Source organism: Nuphar pumila, chromosome 14 (assembly GCF_984573655.1).
Source record: "Nuphar pumila chromosome 14, dmNupPumi1.hap1.1, whole genome shotgun sequence".
Lineage (NCBI taxonomy): Eukaryota > Viridiplantae > Streptophyta > Magnoliopsida > Nymphaeales > Nymphaeaceae > Nuphar > Nuphar pumila.
The window spans coordinates 15,159,326-15,187,199 of NC_143262.1; the positions used below are offsets into that span (position 1 = coordinate 15,159,326).

General features: G+C 35.4%; 1 protein-coding gene across 1 annotated transcript; it reads left to right on the top strand.

Annotated features, from left to right (window-relative positions):
• Positions 1-8,489: 8,489 nt before the first annotated feature.
• LOC149816481 (inosine-5'-monophosphate dehydrogenase-like) lies at positions 8,490-11,727 on the top strand. Its single transcript, XM_089987263.1, has 4 exons — positions 8,490-9,569; positions 9,890-10,069; positions 11,074-11,331; positions 11,470-11,727. The coding sequence occupies exons 1-4, from the start codon at positions 8,556-8,558 to the stop codon at positions 11,539-11,541; spliced, it is 1,524 nt and encodes a 507-aa protein (XP_089843389.1). The 5' UTR covers positions 8,490-8,555; the 3' UTR covers positions 11,542-11,727.
• The last annotated feature ends 16,147 nt before the right edge of the window (positions 11,728-27,874 follow it).

Below are 27,874 nucleotides of genomic sequence, written 5' to 3' on the forward strand. Positions count from 1 at the left end.
GTCAAAAAAACAATTGCATGAATCACAGTATCAAAACAACAATATAATAGCTTACAAATCGATAATAACAAACAAAACCATATCTCACAAATCGACACTAGAAAACACATAATATCTTATAAATCGATATACAACAATTCAGCATATTATATTACAAATCGGTATACGACAATTCAGCATAATAGCCTACAAATCGATATTCGACAATTCAACATAATATATTACAAATCGATATTAACAACCAAAATAATATCTCACAAATCGACACTAGAAAACATATAATATCTTACAAATCAATATACGACAATTCAACATAATATATTATAAATTGATAATAATAAACAAAACAATATCTCACAAATCGACACTAAAAAATACATAATATCTTACAAATCGATATACGACAATTCAGCATAATATCTTACAAATCAATATACGGCAAATCAACATAATATCTTACAAATCGATATCGATAATTCAACATAATATATTACAAATTGATATTAACAACCAAAACAATATCTCACAAACCGATACTAGAAAATGAATAATATCTTACAAATCGATATATGGTAATTCAGCATAATATCTTACAAATCGATATTAACAACCAAAATAATATCTCACAAATCGATATACATGTTACTACAACCGCAATTTGCCTTACATTGCATATACTGAGTGAATAGACGATACTGGATGGGGTAGAGACCCTTGCTCACATCTATAACCAAACATTCTTGTCAACAGATCCCATCGTCTTAAAAATATCTTCAAGTTTCCAACCACCGAAATGATAAAATCTACGTAAAATAACAAAACAATGCCTTAATGACACTCACGATGACATACGTTCTTCAACAATAGCATGATGACATGGAAAGGTACTCACCACGCTTTAATGGCACTTGTTGAAATATTTGTGTGTCGTTGCTTTTTTTCATACTGCCTAACGAAAATGAAGAAGAAGAGAAGACTGTAAAAAGAGATGGCTGACAAATCCCCCTTTGACGCCCACCAATGATCAAACCAGTTGTTCGATTTATAGTTATCTCCATGAGGTAGGAACGAGAAGACGGCCATGTGTTGTAGCACAAGCTAAAAACAAAGGCGGAACGTGCAAATCTATATACGGGGAGGTGGAGGACATTTTTGTCCAACGCATATCTATCTTATGGGAGGACATTTCCGTCAAAAGCATATTTACCTTTTTTATATGTTATTTTATTATAAAATCATCATGGGCAACATTGACATATGAATTATCGTGGGTCCCAAGATATTCCTCTGTATACACCGGAACACGCAAATTTGTGTTTCGGGGAGAACACACAACACCCTCTCCTCTAACTCACAATTCACAAACAATTGGATGGCTAGGATTAAATGCATGATGAAACCCATTCTATTTCAGATGGGATATGTGTTCCATCTATATTGAAAGAATGAAGGGCTGGAACCAAAACCATATTAACGGTGTTCTGGCTGCGGTTCATCACATGGATGAATGACATTCTGCCTCTGACCTGAAGCACTCTCTCTTTTTTTGACAACTAGGGTAGGGAGATAAATATTTAATTGATAAAAAAAAGTATATTTTTATTATTTCAATATATACAATTAATACATGTGGATTTTATTACTCAAAATATTATTACATGCATCCGGATCTTCATCGGATTCAGGTTTCCAATTTTTGGAGCATGTCTAATCGAATCTTAACCCCCTTTTTCTCTTTTGATTGGATCTGAATTTGAAAGTCACTACACCAGCACTTACCAAAGGCCCCGTGGAAGGGTGGAGATGGATATGATTTGTTCGGTCTCTGATCCGAATTAGACACTTTATCCTAGGTTGTGGATCTTAAAATAAGATCCAAATGTATATTAGGTGGAATTTGGACTTACCCTGTCAGATTTCTTTTCTTATTCAAATTTGGATTCGGATTGATACTTGTGATCGTATCTATATTTGATCTGGATCAAATCTTACTCTTTTGTACCTTTTACATGCTAAATCCTTGTTTCCAGCCTTATTTTTTCTCTTGTGAAAGCATAATCATTTAAAATATTATTGATCTGGATCCGGTTCTGCTACATTGGACTGTCAAGATGGATGCCAATATTTGGATTCGGGTTAGGACTTATTATGATCCAGCCTGCATCAAACCCTTTTGCAAACTGCATCCCTATGGTGAATTAGACTGTCACAAGGACACGGGCATGCGCCGACACACAAGTTCAATACGCAAGTTTGAAAATTTTAACAAAAATGGCACACGAGAATACGGTTTTTGATTTTTTTAATCAATAAAAAATGTATTGTTCTGATAGTTTAATATTTAAAAGTTTATTTTTATTAAATACTATTGAAAATTAATAAAATTCATTAAAGAGAATGTTTAAGATAATACCATACATGACAACATCCTTGTCAGCATGTCCGACCATGTCACACTAAGAAAACATAGCCAAATACGGTCCATGCGAAATAGGAATTAGCGCTCTTAATGGATTGGATATCCTATCGATCAGCGTGCACCCAAACCCGTCCACATAACAAACACTCGGGTTTGGGTTCCAATTTTGTCAAGTTTGGAAAATTGAATCTCAAACTGGACCCACATAATTTAGAGGATGCTTAAAATATTTTTACATAAAAATATATAAGAAAACATTCAGGTCAGCCGAGTCAAATATGTTATCAGGTAAAAACCATAGCTCAAACCCAATCCAGATGTTACTTGGGTCGGGCTTGAACCAACCTGAAAAACATTGAGGTCAGAATTTGTTTTATATCCATAATCTGATGTCTTTGATCGGTTCAGATAAAGTACCTGGGACATTGACAGCCATGTGATACCATTTCATTAGCTTTTTAGCAGGGCTGTCAATGGGTGGGGTTTGCCTAGAATACCAGACCTAACCCGCGCCCGAGTAGCTAGGTATGGGCATTGAAATTTCAACCCAAATACTATTTGGATCGACCCGAATCCAACCATAGTCACATGTGGGCTGGGTTTGGGATATAATTTTTCCTATATATTCGATCTGACCCGTATGACTCAAATAATTTATATGTAACACTTCGACATATTTCAACCCAAAAATACCAGTAATTTTTTGTATTTTTTTAATATGTAATAATACAACAGTTTCACCAATGAACATGTTTCAAATGTACCAAGCACTAGATGGCCCGCCTGAGCGCAAGTGCGAGCGTGTCTTAGTATTCTAATACCAGATCCAGTATGAAACCACTATTAACAAACCGATTGAACCATTATATAGAAGAATCGTTAATTAAAATATTTCATCATTGGCATTGCCTTAACTAAATTAAATTTTAAAGAGTCACCATGTGCATGTATCGACGTTTAATAGCTCTTTAGGACAAAGTTCGAGAAAAAAGATATCAAAATGATAAAACCCAAATATCTTTATTTATGTTGATAAAACACAACAAAAATTATTGATTTGAAATAAACTAAACATTCTAGATTTTTTGTTAAACCTTTGGAACACATTACATTATGAAACACACTCATTCGACCATAAATAAAAAAAATTAATTAAAATATTGAACAGTCTATCTAATTAACAAACCATTCACGCATCTGTCCAAAAATTAACAATCAAACAATCATATAATATCAAATTAAAGTTTGACAAATAGCCCCAAGAATCTCAAAATCATCAGTCTCACATAACACACTCACAGCATCTTGCATTCACTACTTCAGATCACATGTTACCTGAAACATATTTTATTTTGAAAACATGAGACTTTAAAGAGTCTCAGTAAGATTTACACAGATAATTTAAATATACAACACACTAAACTTGCATAACATTTATCAATCATATTATACAAAAATCAATATTTAATATGCAGATGAATAACTAAACAGTAAAGTTCATGAATTCATACTTCAAAATATGCACATTCATGATATCATAATTTCAAGCATGCAAAACAACAATATAATTCAATTCAAGACATTTAATCAATACATGCATCCACATAATCATATGAACACATAAAAAGTACATAAAAGTAAAGTTAGAAGGTATTTTAAGTTTTTACTTGATTACCAAAACGCATATCGAGTGTGCATATACCCTCTACAAGACAGACGAGACTACTCGAGTGTTTATTATATTATGTATTTTAATTTTCTGAGTAACTGACTGAGTCGTCCCCTAGAAGAAGAGTCAGGTTGTGAGATGTAGTGACGTGTATCGAGAGACATTGTGTGGAGAATGGCTTCGCGTCATATGGTGATTGATCATTCACTTCTGCATAATACTTTGGGACATGCCCACTTAAGATAAAAGCGGCACTTATGACCTCCCTAAATTCTTTAGGCTGGGGGTTTGCTCAAGCATCCCTCAAAGCATTAAAAAAAATGTTCAGAAAGTTTCATACCACCTATCCTCTCTAAGGTAGGCCAAGGATCATCACGGTTAAACATATCTTGGTAAAGGCATACCCGGAATCTTGCTCAGGGTTATCTTATTAATTAAGCTATGGGTAAATGCATCTACCATTTAGGATAGTGCATTGCCATCTCATTGTTTTTTTTTTTTGAACCTTAATTCAGCATTTTATTGAGCACCCATATACCCATGCAATTTGTGAGATTTCTATCACCCATCATGCATTTTACAAATACTGCTTCTCAAAGCATCATATGAATTTTCATAAACAATGAATCATGTAAACATGTTATTTAACAATTATTCATGTAGTATCATATAATTTCAAATAAATAGAAATCAACATGCATCATCATCACAAATACATATCATTTTGTAAATTATAATTTTAAATCACTATTAAGTTATTTGGGTCTCGCGACTAGATTATCCCAAAACTGCACAACCAAAACATGTTTTGCCAATCACAATGCAATCAAATATGTTCAGATTCATAATTCACATTCATTGCAGACAAGATTATGATCATGTTCAAGTTATCATGAAAATAAATACAATTAAGTTGTCATAAATGGATTTAATCATTAATATCAATCACAATTTATATAGGAGTTTATTTCTCCGAAATAGGGTATCCTTGCACCAAAACCATAACTTATTGATCATGATCTAACTTACAATCATCTCCATCATAAATATTTATATTAGATCTAATATAATTCAAAACTGAATTTATAAAAATTTTAAAGAAAATATCAAAACATAATTAGAGTCACACAACTCAACTTTCCCGATAGGAGCTCTCATAAACCCTTATCGAGCAAATCAACATGACTCTGATTAATATATTGATCTTCAATACTTCAAATTATATTAGACCTGATTAAAATTGCAATGGTAACGGATTGAATCAATTAGTTTATTATAATTAACCCATAACAAAAAATACACAAGTCAATTTTTTTATCAAGGCCTTCTAAGCCCAAATCGGAAGGCTCATATGTTTTTAATTATGTTCAGTTGTAGTCAGGCTTACCTAAGGTAGATACACATAATTTAATTTAATTCATGCTGTAAATAACTTAGAAAAATCAAATCTCAATAGCATATGCATTTATAGGATTCGAATTCCAAGAAATAGCCCAAAACCTTAAATTGATTTTTGAGAAATCAGGGTTTTGATCCTCTCAAATATAAACCATTCGATTTCTATTAAGTCAAGCATGATTTCAATTATTTAACAAGCTACACATAATGAACACAATTATATATATGAAAATACTCTTCTTTGGAATCAACCAAAACAGTTAATTCGCATAACAATCAAACTTTTACAATATCTTTCAACTACAACATGCACAAATTCGAATTTGGATCTTCCACAATATTTGATTCTTTGTTTATGATTCAATAAGATGTCTTAATACTGATAATATGTAAAAAATGACAGGAAAACAATGAATCAATAAGACCAAAACACGTTAATGTCAAATTACAAGTACAGGTCGTAAGATAAATTTGAATCCCTAATAACCCATTTTTATAAAATCCACCAAAAATTGTAGATCACATATAAAATCATCATATTTTTATTGTAGTTGCCTTTACTTGCCAAGAATACATCTCAATAAACCAATCTTGAAAATCATGAGTAAAAAAATAATTAAAATTCCTCTACTGAACCCTATTATGATAGAGTTATAACCTATATTCTGTAAATTGTAGTATTTTTATTAAATTGAAGAATTTCTTGGTATTTATAGAAAATATTTTTTTGCAAAACCTTTTTTATATAGTCTTTTGTTATATGTTGGACTTCATTCAAATTTTTCATAATTTATTCTGAATGATTTTGCTTGATCTTTCGTACCTTTCAAAAAAATAGGTTGAAACAGTTCTGTAACCAGAGCTCTATAGGATAGACATTTATTCCTCAAAATGGGTCCAAATCAAGTAAAACAAGATGCTAAAATTAAGTCCAAGATGTGTAGATTAACCCAATATTTTTATTTAAATCTTTTAGACTAATATTCTAGGAGATACAAATTTATTTTTGAAACTGGTTGAAAAAAATATATCAGTCATCTCATACAAAATTTTCTCAAAAAATGTTTTTGCTAAAAACTTTCTTGAGGCTATAAAACCTTTAAAATCTTAGTATTTTAGATTCAACCAGATCTCAAAAGGACTAACTTATGAATATCACAAAAAAAAATGTTATGGTTGAATCTAACCTGAATCAATAATGAAACCTTATTTAGATATGCCTTTAAAAAATGTTTTGATGAAAAACCCTTGATTCATATATTGCAAATCCAAACAAGCAATTTCTTCACAAAAGAAACTGTGTATGACTGATCTAATAAGGCAAATGCACATGTTTGATAATATATTATACAAATATGTATGCTTGGTGTATGTACAAAGCATATACTACATAAATCTTACTTGAAAAATCAGTAGATTTGCTAAATCAAAAGGAAATTAGGTTCTCAAATGAATAATGACCTTCGTCTCCTATTTTCAAACCTTGGAGGAGCTCCAATGACTGCTAAAAAAGCTCAAATAAGAAGGAAGAAGAAGATGAAAGAGAGAGAGAGAGAGATTAGAGAACTCTAATGATAATGAGAGAGGGAGGAAGAACTAACTTTGTTAGTCCTCTTCACGAGGACTTCTATTTATAGATGAACTTAAGCAAAAGTCTCATCTCTAATATAAGTGGTTAATATATATTATTTTTTTTTTAAATAAATTATGAGTCGTATCTTATTAAATTTCGAAATCAATCAAGGTAGAGAAGAAATGTGAGGACTTTTTACCCTGACTTAAGCTCTAATGACATGGTAACCTTTCAGGAGGCCTATAGACCTAAAAACTCAACATAATTCGATGTTTAAATAGTCGATTTGATAGCTCTTGAAACATAGATCATCATGATGGTCTTAGATTTAATCATATGAACACAAATTGACAATAAAATTTTGTCAACGCTAAAAAATATTGATTTTTAACATACAATTAGGCATAAACTTCAGTTGATAAAATGCTCAAATCAACATACCAATTTGGGTGTGTAGATAGTCGATTTCAATGCTCTCAAAATAAGGAACATCAAGATCAAATTTGATTTAATAGGTGAGCCACTGATTAACTAAAATTTTTGTCGAAACAATAATAACATTATTTAGAGCATCACACCTTATAAGTCCAATCAAATGAGATTGGATCTAAATATCTTGAGTTATATCCAACTCAATTCATCCCCAATTAAATCTAAATATTATGAATTATATCCAACCTAATTGGGATTAATCCAAATATCACTAGTTAAATCCATTACCTAATTTAATATTCAAATTCATATTAGACCAGAATGCTAGGATTTAGATCTAAATTCAATATCTATAATCTAAACATATACAAATCATTTACTTTATTGTTTAGTTCACATAGTTTAAATTTTATAATATTTTGAAATAAAAAAAATCAAGAAAAAAAATAAAAAATTTCAAAATTTTTAAGAAAACCAAGAAATTACACTCATGTCATAGATGCAATTGGAGTTCATCATTTATTCATTTTAATTGCCAAAGAAAAATCTCCGGTTTTACATTATATATATATTTTAATCAAAACCCACATTTTAGATACCTTTTAAATTATATTGGTCTGGCTTGGAATTTATTTTCTTGACCCGAATGAAATTCGGGTCGGTGTAAACCTTGGTCTAGAGATGCAATCAAATCCAGATAAGCTAAATATATAAGAAAATCAGATCAGGGTCGGAACAGCCAAAAATCAGAAATCTTTTGTACTGGATCGGGTCAGTTTACATCCCTACCATGCTCTGACACAAACCGGACCCATTGACAACTTTACCAGGATTCGGACCCTTTTCTTATTTGACCGTGGTAGGACCATGATGATTTCATGGAGACCACCGAATCCGTCACACTAGATTCGTATGGATTCGATACTAAAGATATCCCAGTTCTACCTGCTCTCTCTCTCTCTCTACATATAAGAGAGAGAGTCTTCTTCGTTTGCGTGTTTCTTTTGGTCATTCTCAGAGAATTCTCAGAGAGAGAGAGAGAGAGAGAGAGAGAGAGAGAGAGGATGGGAGGTGGTTTGGTGGCGATGGAGGATGGGTTTCCGGCGGAGCGCCTCTTCAACCAGGGGACCTCGTACACCTACGACGACGTGATCTTCCACCCTCGCTACATCGACTTCCCGGCGGAGTCCGTCGACCTCACCACCAACCTCACCCGCAACATCTCCCTCGCCACCCCCTGTGTCTCCTCCCCCATGGACACCGTCACAGAGTCCTCCATGGCCTCCTCCATGGCCGCCCTGGGCGGCATCGGCATCATCCACTACAACAACAACCCCTCCGACCAGGCCGGCCTCATCTCCCGCGCCAAGTCCCTCCGCCTCGGCTTCTCCTCTCTCCCTCTCTGCCTCTCCCCTTCCGACACCGTCCGCGACGCCTTCGCCGCCTTCTCTTTCTCATCCTCCTCCGCCTGCATTCTCGTCACCGAGTCAGGTGCCACCAAATCCAAGCTCGTGGGGATCGTTACAGAAAGGGACCTTTTCTCTGCCCCCGATCGCGATGCCTCTCTCGGCGATGTCATGACCAGGGATCCTGTTTCCGTCGCCGCCGGAACGAGCTTCGAGCAGGCGGCCGCTTCCCTGATCGCCAAGAAGCTCAAGTACCTTCCCTTGGTCTCCGAAGACGGGTCGCTTGTGGAATTGTTGAGCAGGGAGGATGTGAAGAAGTTGAGGGAGCTGCCGGTTTCGGGCACGAAGCCGTCGGTGGGAGCGGACGGGAAGTTCCTGGTTGGGGCGGCGATGGGGACCAGGGAGAGCGATAAGGAGAGGCTGGAGCACCTCGTTAAGGCGGGGGTCGATGTCATTGTGTTGGATAGCTCGCAGGGGGATTCGATCTACCAGAGGGAGATGATTGGGTATGTGAAGAAGACGTATCCCGGGCTCGACGTGATAGCTGGGAACGTCGTTACGGCTTACCAGGCGCAGAATTTGATCAAGGCCGGGGCTGATGCGTTGAGGGTGGGGATGGGGTCTGGGTCGATTTGCACCACCCAGGAAGTTTGTGCGGTTGGCAGAGGGCAGGTTTAATCTCTTTTGCTTACATACGTATGCTCTTCTAGTACGCTTTTCTGTTGTCGCGGGCATCGATTTGTATCATCGTTTGATTATTTTTCTGTTGGTACCTCTGTGAGCACAATTGAACTAACTTTAGATTCATCTAACATGGTAGTTCTATGAGCAACATCTTTGTAACCATCATTTGAAGATGCTTTTGTTGTAAAGTTTTCTATTTTAATATCACAGAATCTCATTTTGGTGTTACAGAAGATTGCATTAGCTTGCTTTTCTGATGTAGTGCCTTTTGTTTTTCTATGCTTTTCATTTGTTTTGGTCGTGCGTAGGCCACTGCGGTTTATAAGGTTGCAAGCATTGCTAGTGATAGTGGGGTGCCTATCATTGCCGATGGTGGCATTGCAAATTCCGGGCATATTGTCAAAGCCTTGTCACTGGGGGCATCTACTGTCATGATGGGGAGCTTCTTTGCGGGCACTGAGGAGGCTGCTGGAAGCTATTTCTACAAGGTAGATGCACTCTACAGTTTCTGTAGTCGAAACTAAAATACCATCCTGTCGATTGCATAATTATTCACTTGATTCTGTTCCAACTTTTTATTTCTATTGAATGTGGCAATATCTGGAGTATAACATTTTGTCTTTCATAATGATTCTTTGGTTTATTCTATTTCTTGCAAGCCTTAATGAAGCATCCTTCTACATTTATAATCATATTCGGAATAATCTTTTTGTTCTATTATAATTTAAGCTATACTGCTGCATAAAGTATGAGGACATGTGCTGCACTGCTGCTATTGTTCGCACATGCATTGGAAAGTGAAAAGAAATATAGTACTTTGAAAGGAAACTAGGGAATGCTCAAAGTGGGAAAGTGTTGGGGAATGAGAATGCACACAGAAGTGTTTGAAAATCAGTTATATGGAAGCTATGCTTTTGTGCACATTAATTATCTTAGCAAGTTTCTTTCAAACTAACTTATACTACATCTACATAGGCCACTCTATACATCAATGATTCTTATAGTGTTTAATTTCATATCTAATGTACATAATATGAATTCTTTTGGTTAAAACCATTCAACTTTATTTCCGTGTTGTTGCTTCTATACATCAATGCTGCTTATGGTGTTTCGTTTCATATCTAATGTACATAATACGAATTCTTGGTGTTAAAACCATTCAACTTTATTTCCTTGTTGTTGCTGACTTTTGTTATCATCCATGCGATGATTGCGATCTTTCTTTGTGAAATTTGACTGCATACATAATTTGTCTTGTAGTGCTTATATATTAATAGGTCTTAATTTGTTTTAGAAATTTCTTCTCACTTGAGTTGGTGTCATCATGTATTGACATGAGACTTTTGGTGAGAAACTGCTCCACCCAGTTTTAAACCGTGAGTCGGGTGCATTTCCTTGCTATCTTTATCAGCGACATCACATGATTCTGTTGGAATGATTGTGGTTTTTTAGATGCTTAAGTAGTTTAACTCTTAACATTTAATTTTTCCAGGATGGTCGTCGATTGAAAAAATACCGTGGGATGGGCTCTCTTGATGCTATGACTAAAGGAAGTGATGCTCGATATCTGGGTGATAAGTCAAAGCTTAAGATTGCTCAAGGTGTTTCTGGGGCTGTGCCTGACAAAGGTTCTGTTCTCAGATTGATTCCTTACACAATGCAGGCTGTTAGGCAAGGTTTTCAGGACCTTGGTGTCTCCAGTTTGCAGTCTGCACATAAGTTATGCAGATCAGGGGACCTTAGACTGGAGGTACAACTTGCACTTAAAGTTGCAGAGCCTCATAATCAATAATGCCAAACACATTTATGTGTGTTTTTTCTTGGTATACACATTTTAGTACATATATTCTGGGATAATGAAGTTTATGTGTGCCTGTATGCCTTACAGGTAAGGACTGGAGCTGCACAAGTTGAAGGTGGGGTGCATGACTTGGTTATGTATGAAAAGAAATCCTTCTGAGATTGTATTTTAAAATTTTGGATCACCTAAATAAGCTACTTCTGTACCATGCATCAGTGTTATATACTTTGCCATGTATTTGGAACTTGTTATATTTACGGCCAAAGGCTTGCTTGAGATAAATAACTTATGGTCGATTAACATTGTTGGTTTGCCTTTCTTTCAGTGATAATTGTGGTTGTGCTGGTTGATTCTCCTTTTGCATGGATGTGACAGATGTGTGTTATTTTCAAATTAGGTGGTATATTCACTTGGCTTTTTTAAAAGAATAATCTTCAAAATATCTTGTTGTTTTTAAACATGTCAGATTTTATTATGTCTTGATGTTATCTTAATTGTCCTGATACTATTGTGATATTGTCAATTATTCACCACTGCATGTCAAAACCACCTCAGTTTTTGCCTTTAGCAGCATTGTTTTACTTTATTTAAACACCATATTAGGCCACCTGTTCTTCTGCTTTTGCTATGGAATCTGTCAATTTTTTTTTGTTTTCTTTCAAGTGGAGGAATCTGTCAAAAGTGTTGTTCCCCAAGCTCAATGGCTTCCTTGTAGACATGCTGATTTTCTTCAAGTTAAATTATTTCCTCTTCTTGCAGTTTTCAGAGTTTAGGTGAATATTCACCATAATTTTCACATAAATTCCTTGGTACATTTAATGCATTTTATTTGGTTCCACGTGACATTTTTTATCTGCTTCTGGCTGACCATCAATCACCCACACTGTTTTGCATTTTGAAGTATTAATGACACAAGACTGTCACTAGTACTGGAGTTTAATGTCAGTCATTGCTTTCTAACCAACCTGCAGCACTAATGGTGATTCCTCTTATGTCATTGATCAGATATTCGTGTCCTTTACTAATCCAAAAATACTTCACCTGCTAAATAATTTAATATCAGATGTTATGATGCACGATTGAATCCAATAATGATGTTGAAACACCTTGAAAATTTACTTTTCACACAAAATTATTGCAAAATATTGAACTATAAAATAGCATGCAATGCATCTTAGTTGAATCTAGAACATATGTTTTTGCATATCATATTGTAAAGATTTAGATGAAGTAGTACAAGGGATATCTTATGGAGAAAAGCTTTTCATCGGCGGTGACCTTAATGGACATGTAGGCATTAGTAGGGATGAATTTGAGAGTATCCATGGAGGCTATAGTATAGGAGAAAGAAACGAAAGTGGAGAAAGGATTTTAGATTTTGGTTTGTCCTATGATATGATCTTAGCAAACACTTGGTTTAGGAAGATGGAGTCTCACCTAGTAACATTTAAAAGTGGGGTTAATACGAGTCAGATAGATTTTTTCCTACTTAGAAAGAGAGATAGGGATTGTTGCATCAATTGTAAGGTTATACCGAGAGAAAGTGTAGCTACACAACATAGAGTCTTAATTTTAGATCTTAGAATTAGACAATGCCGCAAAAGGGATAGACATAAGATAGATCCTAGAATTAAGTGGTGGGTGTAATGAGATATTGCGGAAATATAAAGAGTGCATACAAGCACATACAACAATGAACAAAAGAGAAAATATCACAAGTCCACGAAGGGACAATACAAGCACAAGCCTTTAAGAAGGCAACAATATACAAAGCCTCTTATTGAAAAGAGAGAGGAGCTCTCCAAGATGAGAATACACAAGGGGATCATCCTTATTTATACAAGAGAAGGAGGAGGAAAAAGGAGGGCCAAAGGGCCTCAAAAGGAGAGCCAAAAGGGGGCTCCCATAGAGTCGTTGGGAGCCCCCAACGGTCACATTTGTGACCGTTGGGGGCTCCAACGACTTCTATGTTGGAGCCCCTTTAGGTCCTCAAAAATAATAAAAAAGAAATGAAAAAAACAAAAAATAAAAATTACATTTGTTCAAAAAAGAAAAAATAGTTGTTTTCTAAAACAACTGTGAAATTACAAAAATACCCCTATCGGGTATTGATGTAATAAACAGAATTTATATATATATATATATATATATATATATATATATATATATATATATATATATAATAGGTACATTTTAACACCCCCCCTCAAACTTTACGGGGGAAGGACGGAAAGTTTGCCGAGAAGAAACATGAACCGAGGAGCCGGAAGAGCTTTAGTGAAGAAGTCTGCCAACTGATATTCTGAAGTGACATATGACAGAGCAATAGTTCCTCGTAAAAATTCGTCACGAACATAGTGGCAATCCATTTCGATATGTTTCGTACGTTCATGAAAAGTATGATTGCTTGCAATATAGATGGCACTCTTATTGTCGTAACACAGCTTTGAGGCTTCAGTAATATCAACTCCCATATCTTTAAGCAAACTGCGAAGCCATACAAGTTCCATTGTTGTGGTTGCCATTGCCCGGTACTCAGCTTCAGTGGATGATAGTGAAACTTTCTGCTGCTTCTTGCATCGCCAGGCAATCAATGAGTCCCCTAAAAAGACACAAAAACCAGTAGTTGAGACTCGATCATTGGGATTACCTCCCCAATCTGCATCAGTATAAGCAAGAAGATTCAAAGGGGAAGAGGAGGATAGAAATAGCCCTTTATTGATGGTATTCCGAATATAGCGGATGATTCGGAGAACCGCACTCATATGCACGGTTGTAGGAGCATGCTGAAATTGACTGACTGAGTGAACCACATGAGTGATATCTGGTCTGGTGATGGTTAAATATGTAAGAGACCCAATGAGTTGTCTGTATGGTGTAGGATATTCCAGAAGAACCCCATCCTCTAACCGCAACTTGGCATTAATAACCTCGGGAGTCTCTACCTTCTTATCATCAGAAATCCCAGACTTAGAACATATATCTGCAGCAAGCTTCATCTGTGACAAAATATATCCTCTAGGAGAATATGCAACCTCAATTCCAAGAAAATATCTGAGAAAACCTAAATCAGACATATCAAAATTATCTTTTAACATATTTTTAACATTAATAATACTACTTTGATCATTTCCAGTGATAATCATATCATCAACATAAAGCAACAAAATTACGATACTAGAACCTGCATTTTTAACAAAAAGAGCAGTGTCAGTATAACAAGAATGAAATCCTAATTTTATCATGATATCACTAAAACGATCATACCAAGCCTTAGGAGCTTGTTTAAGACCATATAATGCCTTTAAAAGCCGAAGTGTTTGACCTTGCTTAATATTTATTCCGGGTGGTGGATCTATATAAACTTCTTCACTTAAACTTCCATTTAAAAAAGCATTTTTTACGTCAAGTTGATAAATAGGCCATTTTTTGGTTGATGCGACAGCTATTAAGGTTCTGACACTTGTCATACGAGCTACGGGGGCGAATGTTTCTTCGTAATCAATACCATATTCTTGGGAGTATCCCTTAGCAACCAATCTTGCTTTATATCGTTTCAAAGAGCCATCGCTTTTAGTTTTAACTTTGAAGACCCAACGACAACCAATAGGTTTTTTGTGTGAGGGTAGATCAACTACTTCCCAAGTATTGGCCTTTTTTAAAGCATTTAGTTCAACTTGCATTGCTTCAACCCAATGAGGTATAGATTTAGCTTGATTATAGTGAGTTGGTTCAAAATAAGAGTGTAGAGTTATCAAACATGCCCGATAGTTGAGAGTTAAAGAGTCATAGGAGACAAACCTATTTGGGGGTATTGATATTCTAGAAGAATGCCTAACTTGTGGTTCCTCAATGGATTCGGAAATTTGAGAGTATTTTTCGAGGGCACTAATAGGTTTTTCTTGATTTCTTCTTGAGTAAACATTTATATTGGCATTGCTATCATGAACATTTGTATTTGAATTACTATCATTTGAGAGTGTTATGTCAAGAGGGGATACCTCGTGAGTGTCATCTATGTTTTCAAGAGAATCTTCTTGTATGTCATCAATAAGATCATAGAAGAATACATAATCGATTTCATTTGTCTCTTCTATTTTATCAAAACCGTTTTCTTCTTCGAGAAATGTTACATCTTTTGAAACATATAGTTTATCATTCTTAAAATCATAACATCTATACCCTTTTTGATTTTCACCATATCCAAAAAATACACATTCAATTGCTTTGGGAGATAACTTATCCCTTTTATGTAGTAGGACAAAACATTTGCAACCAAAAATACGAAGTCGATTAAAATCGGGTGAAAACTTAAAGAGTTTCTCATAGGGAGAAACATTTTTTAACTTAGAAGAGGGCATTCTATTGATTAGATAGGTTGAGGTAAGAACGGCTTCCGCCCAAAATTTTTTTGGAATATTTCTAGACACAAGCAATGTTCTAGCGGTTTCTATAATGTGCCTATGTTTCCTTTCCGCTAGGCCATTTTGTTGAGGAGTCCTAGGACATGACTTTTGATGATAAATGCCATTTTGGTTTAAATAGTTTTGGAATTCGTGAGATAAGTATTCACCACCGGAATCGGATCTTAAAATAGATATGTTACTTTGAAATTGATTTTGAACCTTTTTATGAAAATCTTTAAAAAAAGTAAATACTTCCGACTTATGACTAAGAAAATAAATCCAAACATACCGAGTAAAGTCATCAATAAACGTAACATAATATGAATAACCCCCTTTAGACATAACCGGAGAAGGACCCCAAACATCCGAATGCACCAATTCAAAAGGCCTTGATGAGAAAAAAGATTTAGTTGGAAAAGGAATAGACTTCATTTTTCCAAAAATGCAATCTTTGCAATTAATTTCTTTTTCCTTACAAAATTTGTTTCCAAAAGGAAAGAGATACATTTTGGAATAACTTGGATGACCAAGTCTTTTATGCCAAGTTTCCATATTTTTTTCTTGGACATAAGAACAAAAAAAGTTTGTAGGGAGATCAAGATGGTCCATATAATAGAGGTCTCCCTTTCTATGGCCTTGCCCAATCCGCTTCCCGGACCGGAGATCCTGCACAAAGCAACCATTAGATGAGAAAGATATTTCACATCCATGGTCAGCAATTTGAGAAACCGAAAAAAGGTTTAAATTTAATTTGGGAACAACTCTTACTTTTGGAACACAAAAATTTTGAGAATCTTTAAAAGAGCCAATACTTGAAATTTTCAAAAAGGTTCCATCGGCCGTTGAGACACAAGAGTCCTTTGAATTGATGCAAACATCACTAAGTGCATTCTCATGAGGGGTCATATGAAAAGAAGCTCCGGAATCAAGGATCCAAGAATACGTACCGGGTGATGATGTTGAAGCAATTGCCGCACCCGATGTGGAGGAAGAAACTTTAAGCATTTGTTGGAGAACCATAGATATTTGTCCAAGAGTTTCTTTAATGTCATTGTTTTTGCCTTCATCTTCTTTGGAGGTGGTTTCTTCAAGAGAGGCTACTTTAGGCTTAAAGGCTCCCATAAGCTTTGGACAAACGGGTCTAATGTGACCCGGCTCATTGCAATAATGACAAACAATCATTTTTCTTCCTCCATTGTAGTTCCCTTGTTTCCCAAAATGAGGAGGCTTATAGGTTCTAACATTGTTACCCGGTTTGGATACGGCAAGGACTTCATCAACATGCTTACTCATGCCAAGCCTTGTCTCCTCTTGAGTGATTTCGGCAATAGCATCCTCAATAGGAGGAAAAATAGATCTATGGAGAAGTGAGGATCTCACTTGCTCAAATTCGGGGCGTAGCCCAAAAAGAAATTGAAACAATCGCTCTTGTTCCATTTGTTTTTGTCTTAAATCAACATCTTCCATAGAAACCCACTTTGGCTCTAAAAGAGCCAATTCATCCCATAGTGGGTTAAGGGCACTATAGTAGTCTTGAATGCTAGAATCACCTTGCTTGGTGGTTCTAACTTTTTCTTGCAAGAAGTATGCTCTTGCAAGATCCTTTTGGGTATACATACCCCTCATAAAGGACCAAGCCTCATTGGCTCTACGAAATTTAGCTATATTAGCACATACCTTAAGCTCCACATTGTTCATAAACCACGCAAGGATTTTTGCGTGATTGCTTTCCCAATCTTCTACTTCCTTTTGATGATTTTCAATGGCCTTGAGACGAGCATCTCCCTCAAGAGCCTTTTCTTGATCTTCTTCCATTTTTGTGAGCATAAGCTTAGGTTCCGGAACGGTCCCCATGACATATTGCCGATGCCCACATCATATAGTTCTTTCCATTGAGTTTGAAAGAAAGATCAATCTTTGTCTCCATGATGTTGCCAAGAAGTGAGAAGATGTCCACCAAAATAAGAGATACACGAACCACACCTTTCCTTCAAGAATCGAGTGGCTCTGATACCATGTAATGAGATATTGCGGAAATATAAAGAGTGCATACAAGCACATACAACAATGAACAAAAGAGAAAATATCACAAGTCCACGAAGGGACAATACAAGCACAAGCCTTTAAGAAGGCAACAATATACAAAGCCTCTTATTGAAAAGAGAGAGGAGCTCTCCAAGATGAGAATACACAAGGGGATCACCCCTATTTATACAAGAGAAGGAGGAGGAAAAAGGAGGGCCAAAGGGCCTCAAAAGGAGAGCCAAAAGGGGGCTCCCATAGAGTCGTTGGGAGCCCCCAACGGTCACATTTGTGACCGTTGGGGGCTCCAACGACTTCTATGTTGGAGCCCCTTTAGGTCCTCAAAAATAATAAAAAAGAAATGAAAAAAATAAAAAATAAAAATTACATTTGTTCAAAAAAGAAAAAATAGTTGTTTTCTAAAACAACCGTGAAATTACAAAAATACCCCTATCGGGTATTGATGTAATAAACAGAATTTATATATATATATATAATAGGTACATTTTAACAGTGGGCACTAAAAGGAGCTAAACAAGGAATGTTTGTAGAGCAAGTAGTTAAGGAAGCTGATTGGTGTCTCGAGGATGATTCAGAATCAATGTGGAATAAGATAGCGGGTGGCATGAGAAAGGTGGCTAAGGAGGTATTGGGTGAGTCTAAAGGCAATGCACTGCTAGGTAAGGATACATCATAATAGAACGAGGATGTCAAATTAGTTATTAAGGTTAAAAGAGAGTGTTATAGAAATCTAAGAGTCGTGATAATGAAAATTTAGAGAAGTATATGATAGCAAAAAAAGAAGCTAAAAAAGTAGTTCGAAACGTGAGTGATAAGGTATATAAGAAGGTTTATGACAAGTTGGATATCAAAGAGGGCGAGAAGGATATTTATAGGCTTGCAAAGATGAGAGATAGGAAATCGAGGGATCTGGGTATGGTTAGATGTATCAAAGATGAAACGCAAAGGATTTTAGTCAAAGATGTGAAGATTAAGGAGAGATGGAAAAATTAATTTGATAAGCTATTTAATGGAAGTCATGCTCAGGATCTTGGAGACTTCTCCATTCCTTTTCATGAGATGAATCGTGACTTCATGCGCAAGATTCAAAAGAAAGAAATTGTAGAGGCTTTGAAGAAAATGAAATCAAGAAGAGCAGTTGGCCCAGATGGTATACCTATCGAGGCTTGAAAATGCTTGGGAGAGAAAGATTTAGAATGATTGACAAATCTTTTTAACAAGATTTGGCTGACAAATAAGATGCCTAATGAGTGAAGGAAGAGTACTTTGGTGCCTCTATATAAGAATAAGGGTGATATACAAGATTGCACAAACTATCGTGGTATAAAACTCATGAGTCATACTATGAAACTTTGGGAGAGGGTGATTGAGTCTAGGTTGAGGAAGGTTGTCATGATATCGGAGAATCAATTTGGTTTTATGCCTGGAAGATCAACTATGGAAGCTATACATCTTCTTAGACAACTTATTGAGAGATATAGAGAGAGGAACAAAGATTTGCATATGGTTTTTATTGATTTGGAGAAGGCATACGATAGAGTACCTAGGGACGTTCTCTGGTGGACAATGATGAAGAAAAATGTTTCTCTCAAGTACATTAGTATAATTAAAGATATGTATGAAGGAATAGTAACCAATGTCCACACTTGTGGAGGGATGACAACCAATTTTCATATAACGGTTGAGTTACATCAAGGATCTGCTTTAAGCCCTTTCCTATTTGCTATAGTGATGGATGAGCTTACGAGATCAATTCAAGAAAATGTGCCATGGTGTATGTTGTTTACTGATGATATTGTTTTGATTGATGAGTCTAGAGCTGTGGTTAATGCTAAGTTATAATTATGGAGACAGACATTGGAAGCAAGAGGTTTTAAGTTGAGTAAGAGTAAGACAAAATATATGGAATGTCAGTTTAGTAAGCAACGAAGTACTGATGGGAGTGTAGTGAAGCTTGGTGAGCAAGAAATACCGGTGGATGATTGTTTCAAATATTTGGGATCTATCAAAAGTATGGAGAAATTGATGGAGATGTAAATCATAGGATAAAGGTTGGGTGGATGAAATGAAAAAGTGAAACTAGAGTGTTGTGCGATCATGAATGCCATTGCGGTTGAAGGGAAAGTTTTATAGGACGACTATTAGGTCCGCTTTACTATATGGTACGGAATGTTCGGCTGGCAAGAGACATCATATTCAAAAAATGAGTGTAGCTGAGATGCGTATGCTTAGATGGATGTGTGGAAATACAATAAAAGATAAGATTCAGAACGAGAAGATATGTAAGAAGGTAGGCGTTGCACCCATTGAAAATAAGATGAGAGAGAATCGTTTACGGTGGTTTGGACATATTCGGCGAAGGCCTAATGATGCTCGAGTTAGAAGGATGGAGAAATGGGAAAATATATTAGTTAAAAGAGGTCGGGGTAGGCCTATGAAGACTTGGATGGAGATGATAGGAAAGAATATGAATGCTTTGAACCTCGCCGAGGACATGACATTGGATAAAAATGATTAGAGGAGAAGGATTCATGTGGAAGTCCGAGAATGATTTTCTTTTTTGGTTCATATCGCCGACCCCAATTGTTTTGGGATGAAGGCGTCGTTGTTGTTGTTGTTGTATATTGTAAAAATTCTTTGATGGATAGGCCTACTTGGAGCAGCCTCATAGACACTACAAAACTTCAATTAGTAAAAAGGGAAACTAAAATAAATACCTGCAATGAACTTTATTCATTTGAGAAAAATAATGTTAAAAGTCTAAAAGATTACTGAAATGCTGTGTATTCGTAGTTATGTATCCAAAAAGGTATGTATTTAGTTATGTATCAACACAGTTATTACCTAAATATCCTATTGGATAGTTGATCTCTTTCATTCTATTAATCCATGGGATGCATCAAGGCCCCAGCCCAGTATTTTTCCTGGTTACTTATCCAAGGATGCTGGCTTCAGGTCCTCATACTTTCAACTGTGAAATTTGCACTCACGAGTCTGCATTACCCAGATCTGTCATGGCTAGGGCCTTTAGTGATTGGAACCTTGCCTAATTCTATCTACCACAGGCAATTCCTTTTCCCCACTAATGGGGACTTCTTATTGTTAAGTTGTATCATATATATATATATATATATATAGTACCCAATAGGGGTATTTCAGTCTTTTCACTGTATAAGTTGTGCCCACTTGGGGCACTAGTGTCTTTGTATATTTTTTGTTTCTTTTATTTTGTAAATTCCTGTTTTTGTAATGGGCAATATTGTCATTGCCCAAATATAGCTATTGGGCTAATGTCACATGGGTGCGGGTGTGGGGGTGCGGTACTTTAAAAAAACTTGGGTGCGGGGGTGCGGCAAAATATATATATATATATATATATATATATATGTATGTATAAACATTATCATGTTTATATTACATAGTTTTTACATGTAAAAACTATGTAATAGATAGTTTTTTAAGAAAACGAGCCAGTCAAACTGAGTTTTCCCTAAAATGGGTAATTTTTTTTTTCAAAAATGGGCTTGTTTAGCCGAGATTGAGAGAGACTGAGGTACACAGTAAGGGGAAAAGGATTGACTACAAAGAGAGAGGCACGCAATATGAAAATGGGCTAAAAATTAGACAAAGAGGTAGCCGAGAGATTGAGATGAGTGGAGAGAGAGATTGAGAGATAAATTGAAGGAGAGAACGAAAGAGAATAACGTACCTCAATCATCGACGTTGGGGTGTTGCCGCTCAGCACTCGTCGGCGTCGGGAGGACAGGTCAGAAGGATTAGGGCAAAAAAAAATTTACCCTGATCCTCCTCTCCTCTGCCCATTTCATCGTGCGAGTTTGTTTTTTAAGTCCAAAAGTTGGACATAAATGACCCTGTGTATGTTGACCACACCCCGGGTCGGGTTGACTGCACCGGGTGCTACACCCGCACCTGCACCTGCGTCGCGTCGCATCGACATGGGTGCAACACCTGGTTGGCCTGCCGAATCCCTGTGACATAGCTATTGGGAGATCCCAACAACTATATTGGCTCTCCTTTGTGTATAGGGGTGCTTCCCTTAGATGGTTATTGCAAGGTTGTAAGTATCGTATCATTATATGTATCGGTCGGGCCCCAAAAAAGATACGTATCGTATTGTATCATATCATAAAAAATCATAATTTTTTAATAAATTTTTTCTAAAATTTTCAAAAAATAAAATAAAAAATCAGAAAAATTAGCAAAAATTCAGAAAAACATATCACATGAAACAATGATGAATTGCACAAAATACAAGCATAAAATCACATATGAAGCATTTATGTATTTATGTGCTGCATAAGACATCATCAAACATCAACTATCTTACAAGAATAATGCAAAATATTAAATATCTTGCAATTAAGAACATGCCACAAGACTTATACTTTCATATTACATAAACAAAAACAAAATAACCAAGTTTATGAGTACTCAAGTGTTAAATAACCAAGTTTTTTTAAAATATAACCTTAATCATCATCATTATTTTCTATTCCTCATCCTTCGACATCTATTTCATCTCCAATATACATGAGCTTTTCATCATCTACCTTCTGTGCTCTTTCCACGTTGATCCACTGAATGTCCTCTTTATTTAAAACGTCAGCTTCTTCTTCAATCCATGTATCCAATGCATCAAAATGTTCCAAACTGATGAACTCAAATTGCTATTAATGCTTCCTTGTTGATAACTTTTCCATTATCAATAATAAAATGAATAATATTTTAAGGTTAAACCTCTTTCACAACCTGATCAAATATTCTGAGCAATATATCTGTTGTCTTGGGCGTATCAGACAAATCAATTGACTTAAAAAATATAGTTCCTTTGGGGCAATAGACAAAAAAATTTATCAAAGTTCTTGACTTTCTATCTGTCCACTCATCTGCCATGATGCTACACCCAGTTTCTTTCCATGATTGCCTCGTCTCATCATAATATGCCTTCACTTCATTAACATTACTATCTAAAATTTTTCCTCTCAGATCATGATTTGAAGGCATTTTATATCCAGGTCCGATACTGGTTATGTCATTTGCTATGACGTGAAAATGAAATGAATTTGCCGTATTGAAAGAAATGCAAACATCATAGAACCAAGGTTGTATGTATCCATCATACCATAACCCGTATCGGTCAGGCCCATAGTTACATCGTATCATATCGTAGACATATCATAAATTTTAATAAAAAATTTCCAAATAATTCAAAAATATCAAGAAAAATAAAAAATAGCAAACATTCTAAAAAATCATAACACATAAAACAATGATGAATTTCACAAAATACAACCATAACATCATATATGAAGCCTTTATGTCTTGGTATGAATGGCATGCATAAGACATTGAACCTTAAATAATCAAGATAATATGCTATAAATTGCAATCTCACAAGAAAAATGCAAACTATGAAATAATATGTATATTAAATAACAAATCTAAGCTAAAAAGTTACAAGATTCATAATAATGTGTGTTTACATAAACAAAAAAAATATATTGTTGTTTTAATGCTTCAAAATTTTATATTACTATTTTTTTTTAAATTTCAAACAAAAATGAATTAGATAATGTCAATCATTGAGTATCATCAACATCATCTTTTTTTTTTGGGAAAAAATCTCTCTAAATCAGTCTTAAGCTCTTTAAGGATGAATATGAACTAGCTTCAAAGGAAATGAGAGAGATAAAGCTCTATTGGATTACAAAAATAGCTATAAATTATGTAGTCAAAAGCAATGACTGGGCGCCTAGTCGGGCTAGCCGAAATTAAAATTAGGAATCAATATGATCCTTAGTTTACCCCAATATAGGGTACCAATTTTCTCGACTTGGCGCCTAGTCGGTGCTCAACCTGGCCTCGCCTAGGCGCGAGGGCAGTTACTTTTTTATTTTATTTTACGCTAATAGGGGGGTTATAAACCCCCCTCTCTTTCTCTCGCAGGCTCAACTCGGCCGTGCCCTCTTTCGTCGCCCTTGCCTGCCGTTGTCTCTAGGTATGCCTTCTTCTTCTCTCTGTCTTTGTCTCTCTCCCCATTCCCCTGCCTCTTCTTCTTTTCTCCCGCTTCCTCCGCCTCTTCTTCTTCTTGAATTGTTATTACTTATTAGTACATAGTATCAATGTATATGTTTCTTTGATTTTTTCTTCTAAATTGTGTATTTTTTATTAAATTTTTTAACTAGGTGAGTTTAGTATTACTCATTATATATATTAGTTATGTGTGTATATGTAAATTATGTAATCATGTACTTATTTGTTGATTAACTTTATTTTAAGAATTCAAATTATGTTTAAATTGCATGGCTTTTGTTGATATTGGCAATTGTTTTCTTGTTTATTCAATTCTTCGTATTTTTTGGGCAGGTTTTGTAATATAATAGGTTTACTATGCTTCATGATAGTGATATTTTGTACTTTGTGCATTTGTTGATTAATTTTATGTTGGGTACATCTCTACTGTTAGTCTTAATAATAGCAATTATTTTATGATTAGTGCATTTGTTGTTGATTAATTTTATGTTGGATACATGTTTGCTATTAGTTTTAACATTTTATTTTAAGAATTTAGATTATTTTTAAATTATTTGTCATTTGTTGATAGTTTGCTTTGCTTATTCAATTGTTTCTAATATTTGGGCAGGTTTTGTAATGTTCATATTTTTTTTTGTCAATAGCTTATTGTTGATTGATTTTATGTTGCATACATGTTTGTTACTAATTTTAGTAGTTCATTTGCATATTTTTTTTATATTTTTAATTAAGGTACCGACTAGTCCAGCTAATCTTGACTAGTCTTTTTAGGGGTCAACCAACTAGGCACCACCTAGTGCTTTTGACTACATAGGCTATAAAGCAAGAGAAGTAGGCCATGCTAAAGTGCCCTCTATCTTCATGGGAAGAAGAGCCATGTGAAAACATCTTGGAATTTGAAAGAGCGAATGAGACTTGAACTTTTATCAAGCAAACATATACTCAAATTGATGCTGCTCACAAATGGAAAATACATGACAAGATCCATAAATGCACACAAGATGACAAAGGTGTGCGTGAGTGCTATGGATCCTTAAAAAGACTTTGGGATCAAATGGCTAAATTAGAGCCTATTTGGGACACACCCAATGTCATCTAAGAAAGAAAGAAAATCATATGCCATAATTGTGGAAAACTATGTCACAGGGATTCAGCCAACTAGGTGACGCACCCGCATTGATGCGACGCGGGTGCGGCACCTGGTGCGGTCAACCCGACCCTGGGTGTGGTCAACGCACCCAGGATCATTTTGGTCCAGTTTTTGAATTTATTTTTTTTGCCTGATAAAATGGGCTGCGAAGGGGATTAGGGCAAATTTTGCCCTAATCCTCCATTTGTCTCCTCTCCGACTCCCTTTGCTCTGCCGACCCCACCGTTGCCGCTGCCGCCGACCGCTCCACCGCAGCCGACCGCTCCAGGTATGCCCCCGACTCCCTCTGCTCTCCTCCTCTCCTCTTTGTCTTCCCTCTCTCCCTCTTAGAACGTCGGGGTCTCCGTGCGCACAACTTGTGTTTTTTTGGGTTCCCTTTGCCGCAGCGGAATCGTGTCCCTACTCGATGCTAACGGCTCAACTGCAAGGTTCCTTATGCATCTTGCCAGAGGGCTTGGACATGCAGGCCACACTGCAGCGTTCTGTCGTTGTTGGTTCCCTTGCCGCTATGTGGGCTTTCAGATGTTCGGTATGTGTTGGCTCAGGTGGGGAGTCGAAACAACTCTCCTTCCTGCACTGATATTTTCAATGTCGGAATCCTGCCAGTAGTCATATGCTTGTCTCAAAGATTAAGCCATGCATGTGTAAGTATGAACTAATTCAGACTGTGAAACTGCGAATGGCTCATTAAAACATATTTTTTTTAACTGATAACTGATAAAACTTAATATATATATATATATATATATATATATATATATATATATATATATATATATATATATATATATATATATATATATATATATATATATATATATATATTTGCTGCACCCCCGCACCCAAGGTTTTTGAAAGTGCCGCACCCGCACCCATGTGACATAGGTGGAAAACTAGGGTACATTAAGCCTTATTGCCCTAAATTTAAAGAAAAGTATGAACAAAGAGCGTCAAACACAGATGCATCGTACGAGGATAAGAATGAAATCAATGGAGATTCTAAATCCGTTAGAGCCATGTCGTTGTCCCATTTAGTGTAGGCACTACAACTGCTTCTCAAAGGTTCATCTTCTTCCATCACAAGAGTTGCGGTATCCTCTTATTCTCTTCCAGGTAAAATATCTTGGCTCTTGGACTCCAATGCATCTTTTCATATGACTCCCATGATCTTTTACTTTTCGAATATATAAATAATTCAAGTATATCTAATGTTTTCAAGCCGATTGTTCCTCTCTTGATATAAAAAGGTTTGGGGACTTTAAAAGTTCTTCAATTTTTTCTATACCAAAAATTAAATTTGTCCCAAAACTCAATTTAAATCTTCTTTCCATTTCTCAAGTTACCGTTCATGTTTGTAGAATCTCTTTTTCATCGAAACAATGTTTGGTACAAGATCTTTCATTCGAGATGCAGATCAGGGAAGGTCATAGAGAAGGCGATCTCTACTACATGGATCGATTGATAATTCCCAAAAATACTTTTTGTTATAATGTACATGATTTGGATTGTGGCATCAAAGGCTAGGTCATCCTAGCATATCTAAATTATCTAATGTACCTTATTTGAGAAAATTTTGTAATGAAAAAGTTGATTCAATGATTGTATTCTCAGTAAAATGAAAACCATTCTCTTTCAAGAGAACTTTTTTTGCTAATAAACCACTTGAATTAATACATGAGGATGTATGGGTTCAACCCAATTGTATCTAAGGGTGGTTATGCTTATTATGTAATCTTTGTTGATGATTATTCTTGTTACACTTGGATTTACTTTCTTAGGCACAAACATGAAGTATTTGAAAATTTAAAATCCTTTTATAACTTAGGCAAAAATCTATTTGAGTCTAACATAACTATTTTTCAGGAGAGTTTATGTCAAATGATTTCAAAAAATATTTGGAACTAAATGAAATTGTTTACCAAAGATCGTGTGCTTATACCCCTCAAAAAAATGTTTTGGTTGGAAGAAAATATAAGCATATCATAAAAACTACTAGAACCCTTCTCATTTCAAAAAATGTTCCAAAGGAATTTTGGGCCGAAACTGTCCTTACCGCTGTTTATCTCATAAACCGTATTCCCTTTGTGAAGCTTCAAAACATTACCCTTCTTAAAAAACTTTATGAAACTTCCACTGTTTTTTCTAGACTAAAAACTTTTGGGTGTAAATGCTTTTGTTCTTACCAATAAAAATGACAAATTGTCTCCTCGTGCAATTCCTTCTGTTTTTCTTGAATACGGAAAAACCCCAAAAAATATTTCGATGTTATGATCTTCATAATGATAAACTATATATCTCTCAAAATGTGATTTTTTTGGAAAAAAAAGTTTTTTTTATCAAAATTTGCCTAAGAAAGCTAGTAATTACCCTTGTTTGAATTACTTCTTAAAGATAAGGAAGATTCTTAAAGTATTGATAATGTAAATGAAGAACCTCAATTAAATACCTCTGTTGATGTTCCTGATATAAATAGAGACAACCATTCTATCCTTCAATACAATAGAAAGGGACAATGATAGTCAACCAATGTTTTAGACAAATATTTTAGCTTTGAGTCACAAGAATCTAGTACCTTTAGGAGATACATTAGGGAATCTAGACTCCCCGATAGGTTTGTATCCTATGAGTCCTTTTCCCCTCAATATAGAGTTTGCCTTACCAAAATGTTTTCTTATTTTGAACCCAATTCTTATAAACTAACCAAAACCCATGCCGAATATATTGAAGCCATGAACATAGAAGTTGATGCTTTAGAAAATTCTAACACAACAAATAGCAAAGTTACCTAAAGGGAAAAAGTTATAGGTTATAAATGGGTATATAAGGTTAAAACCAAGAG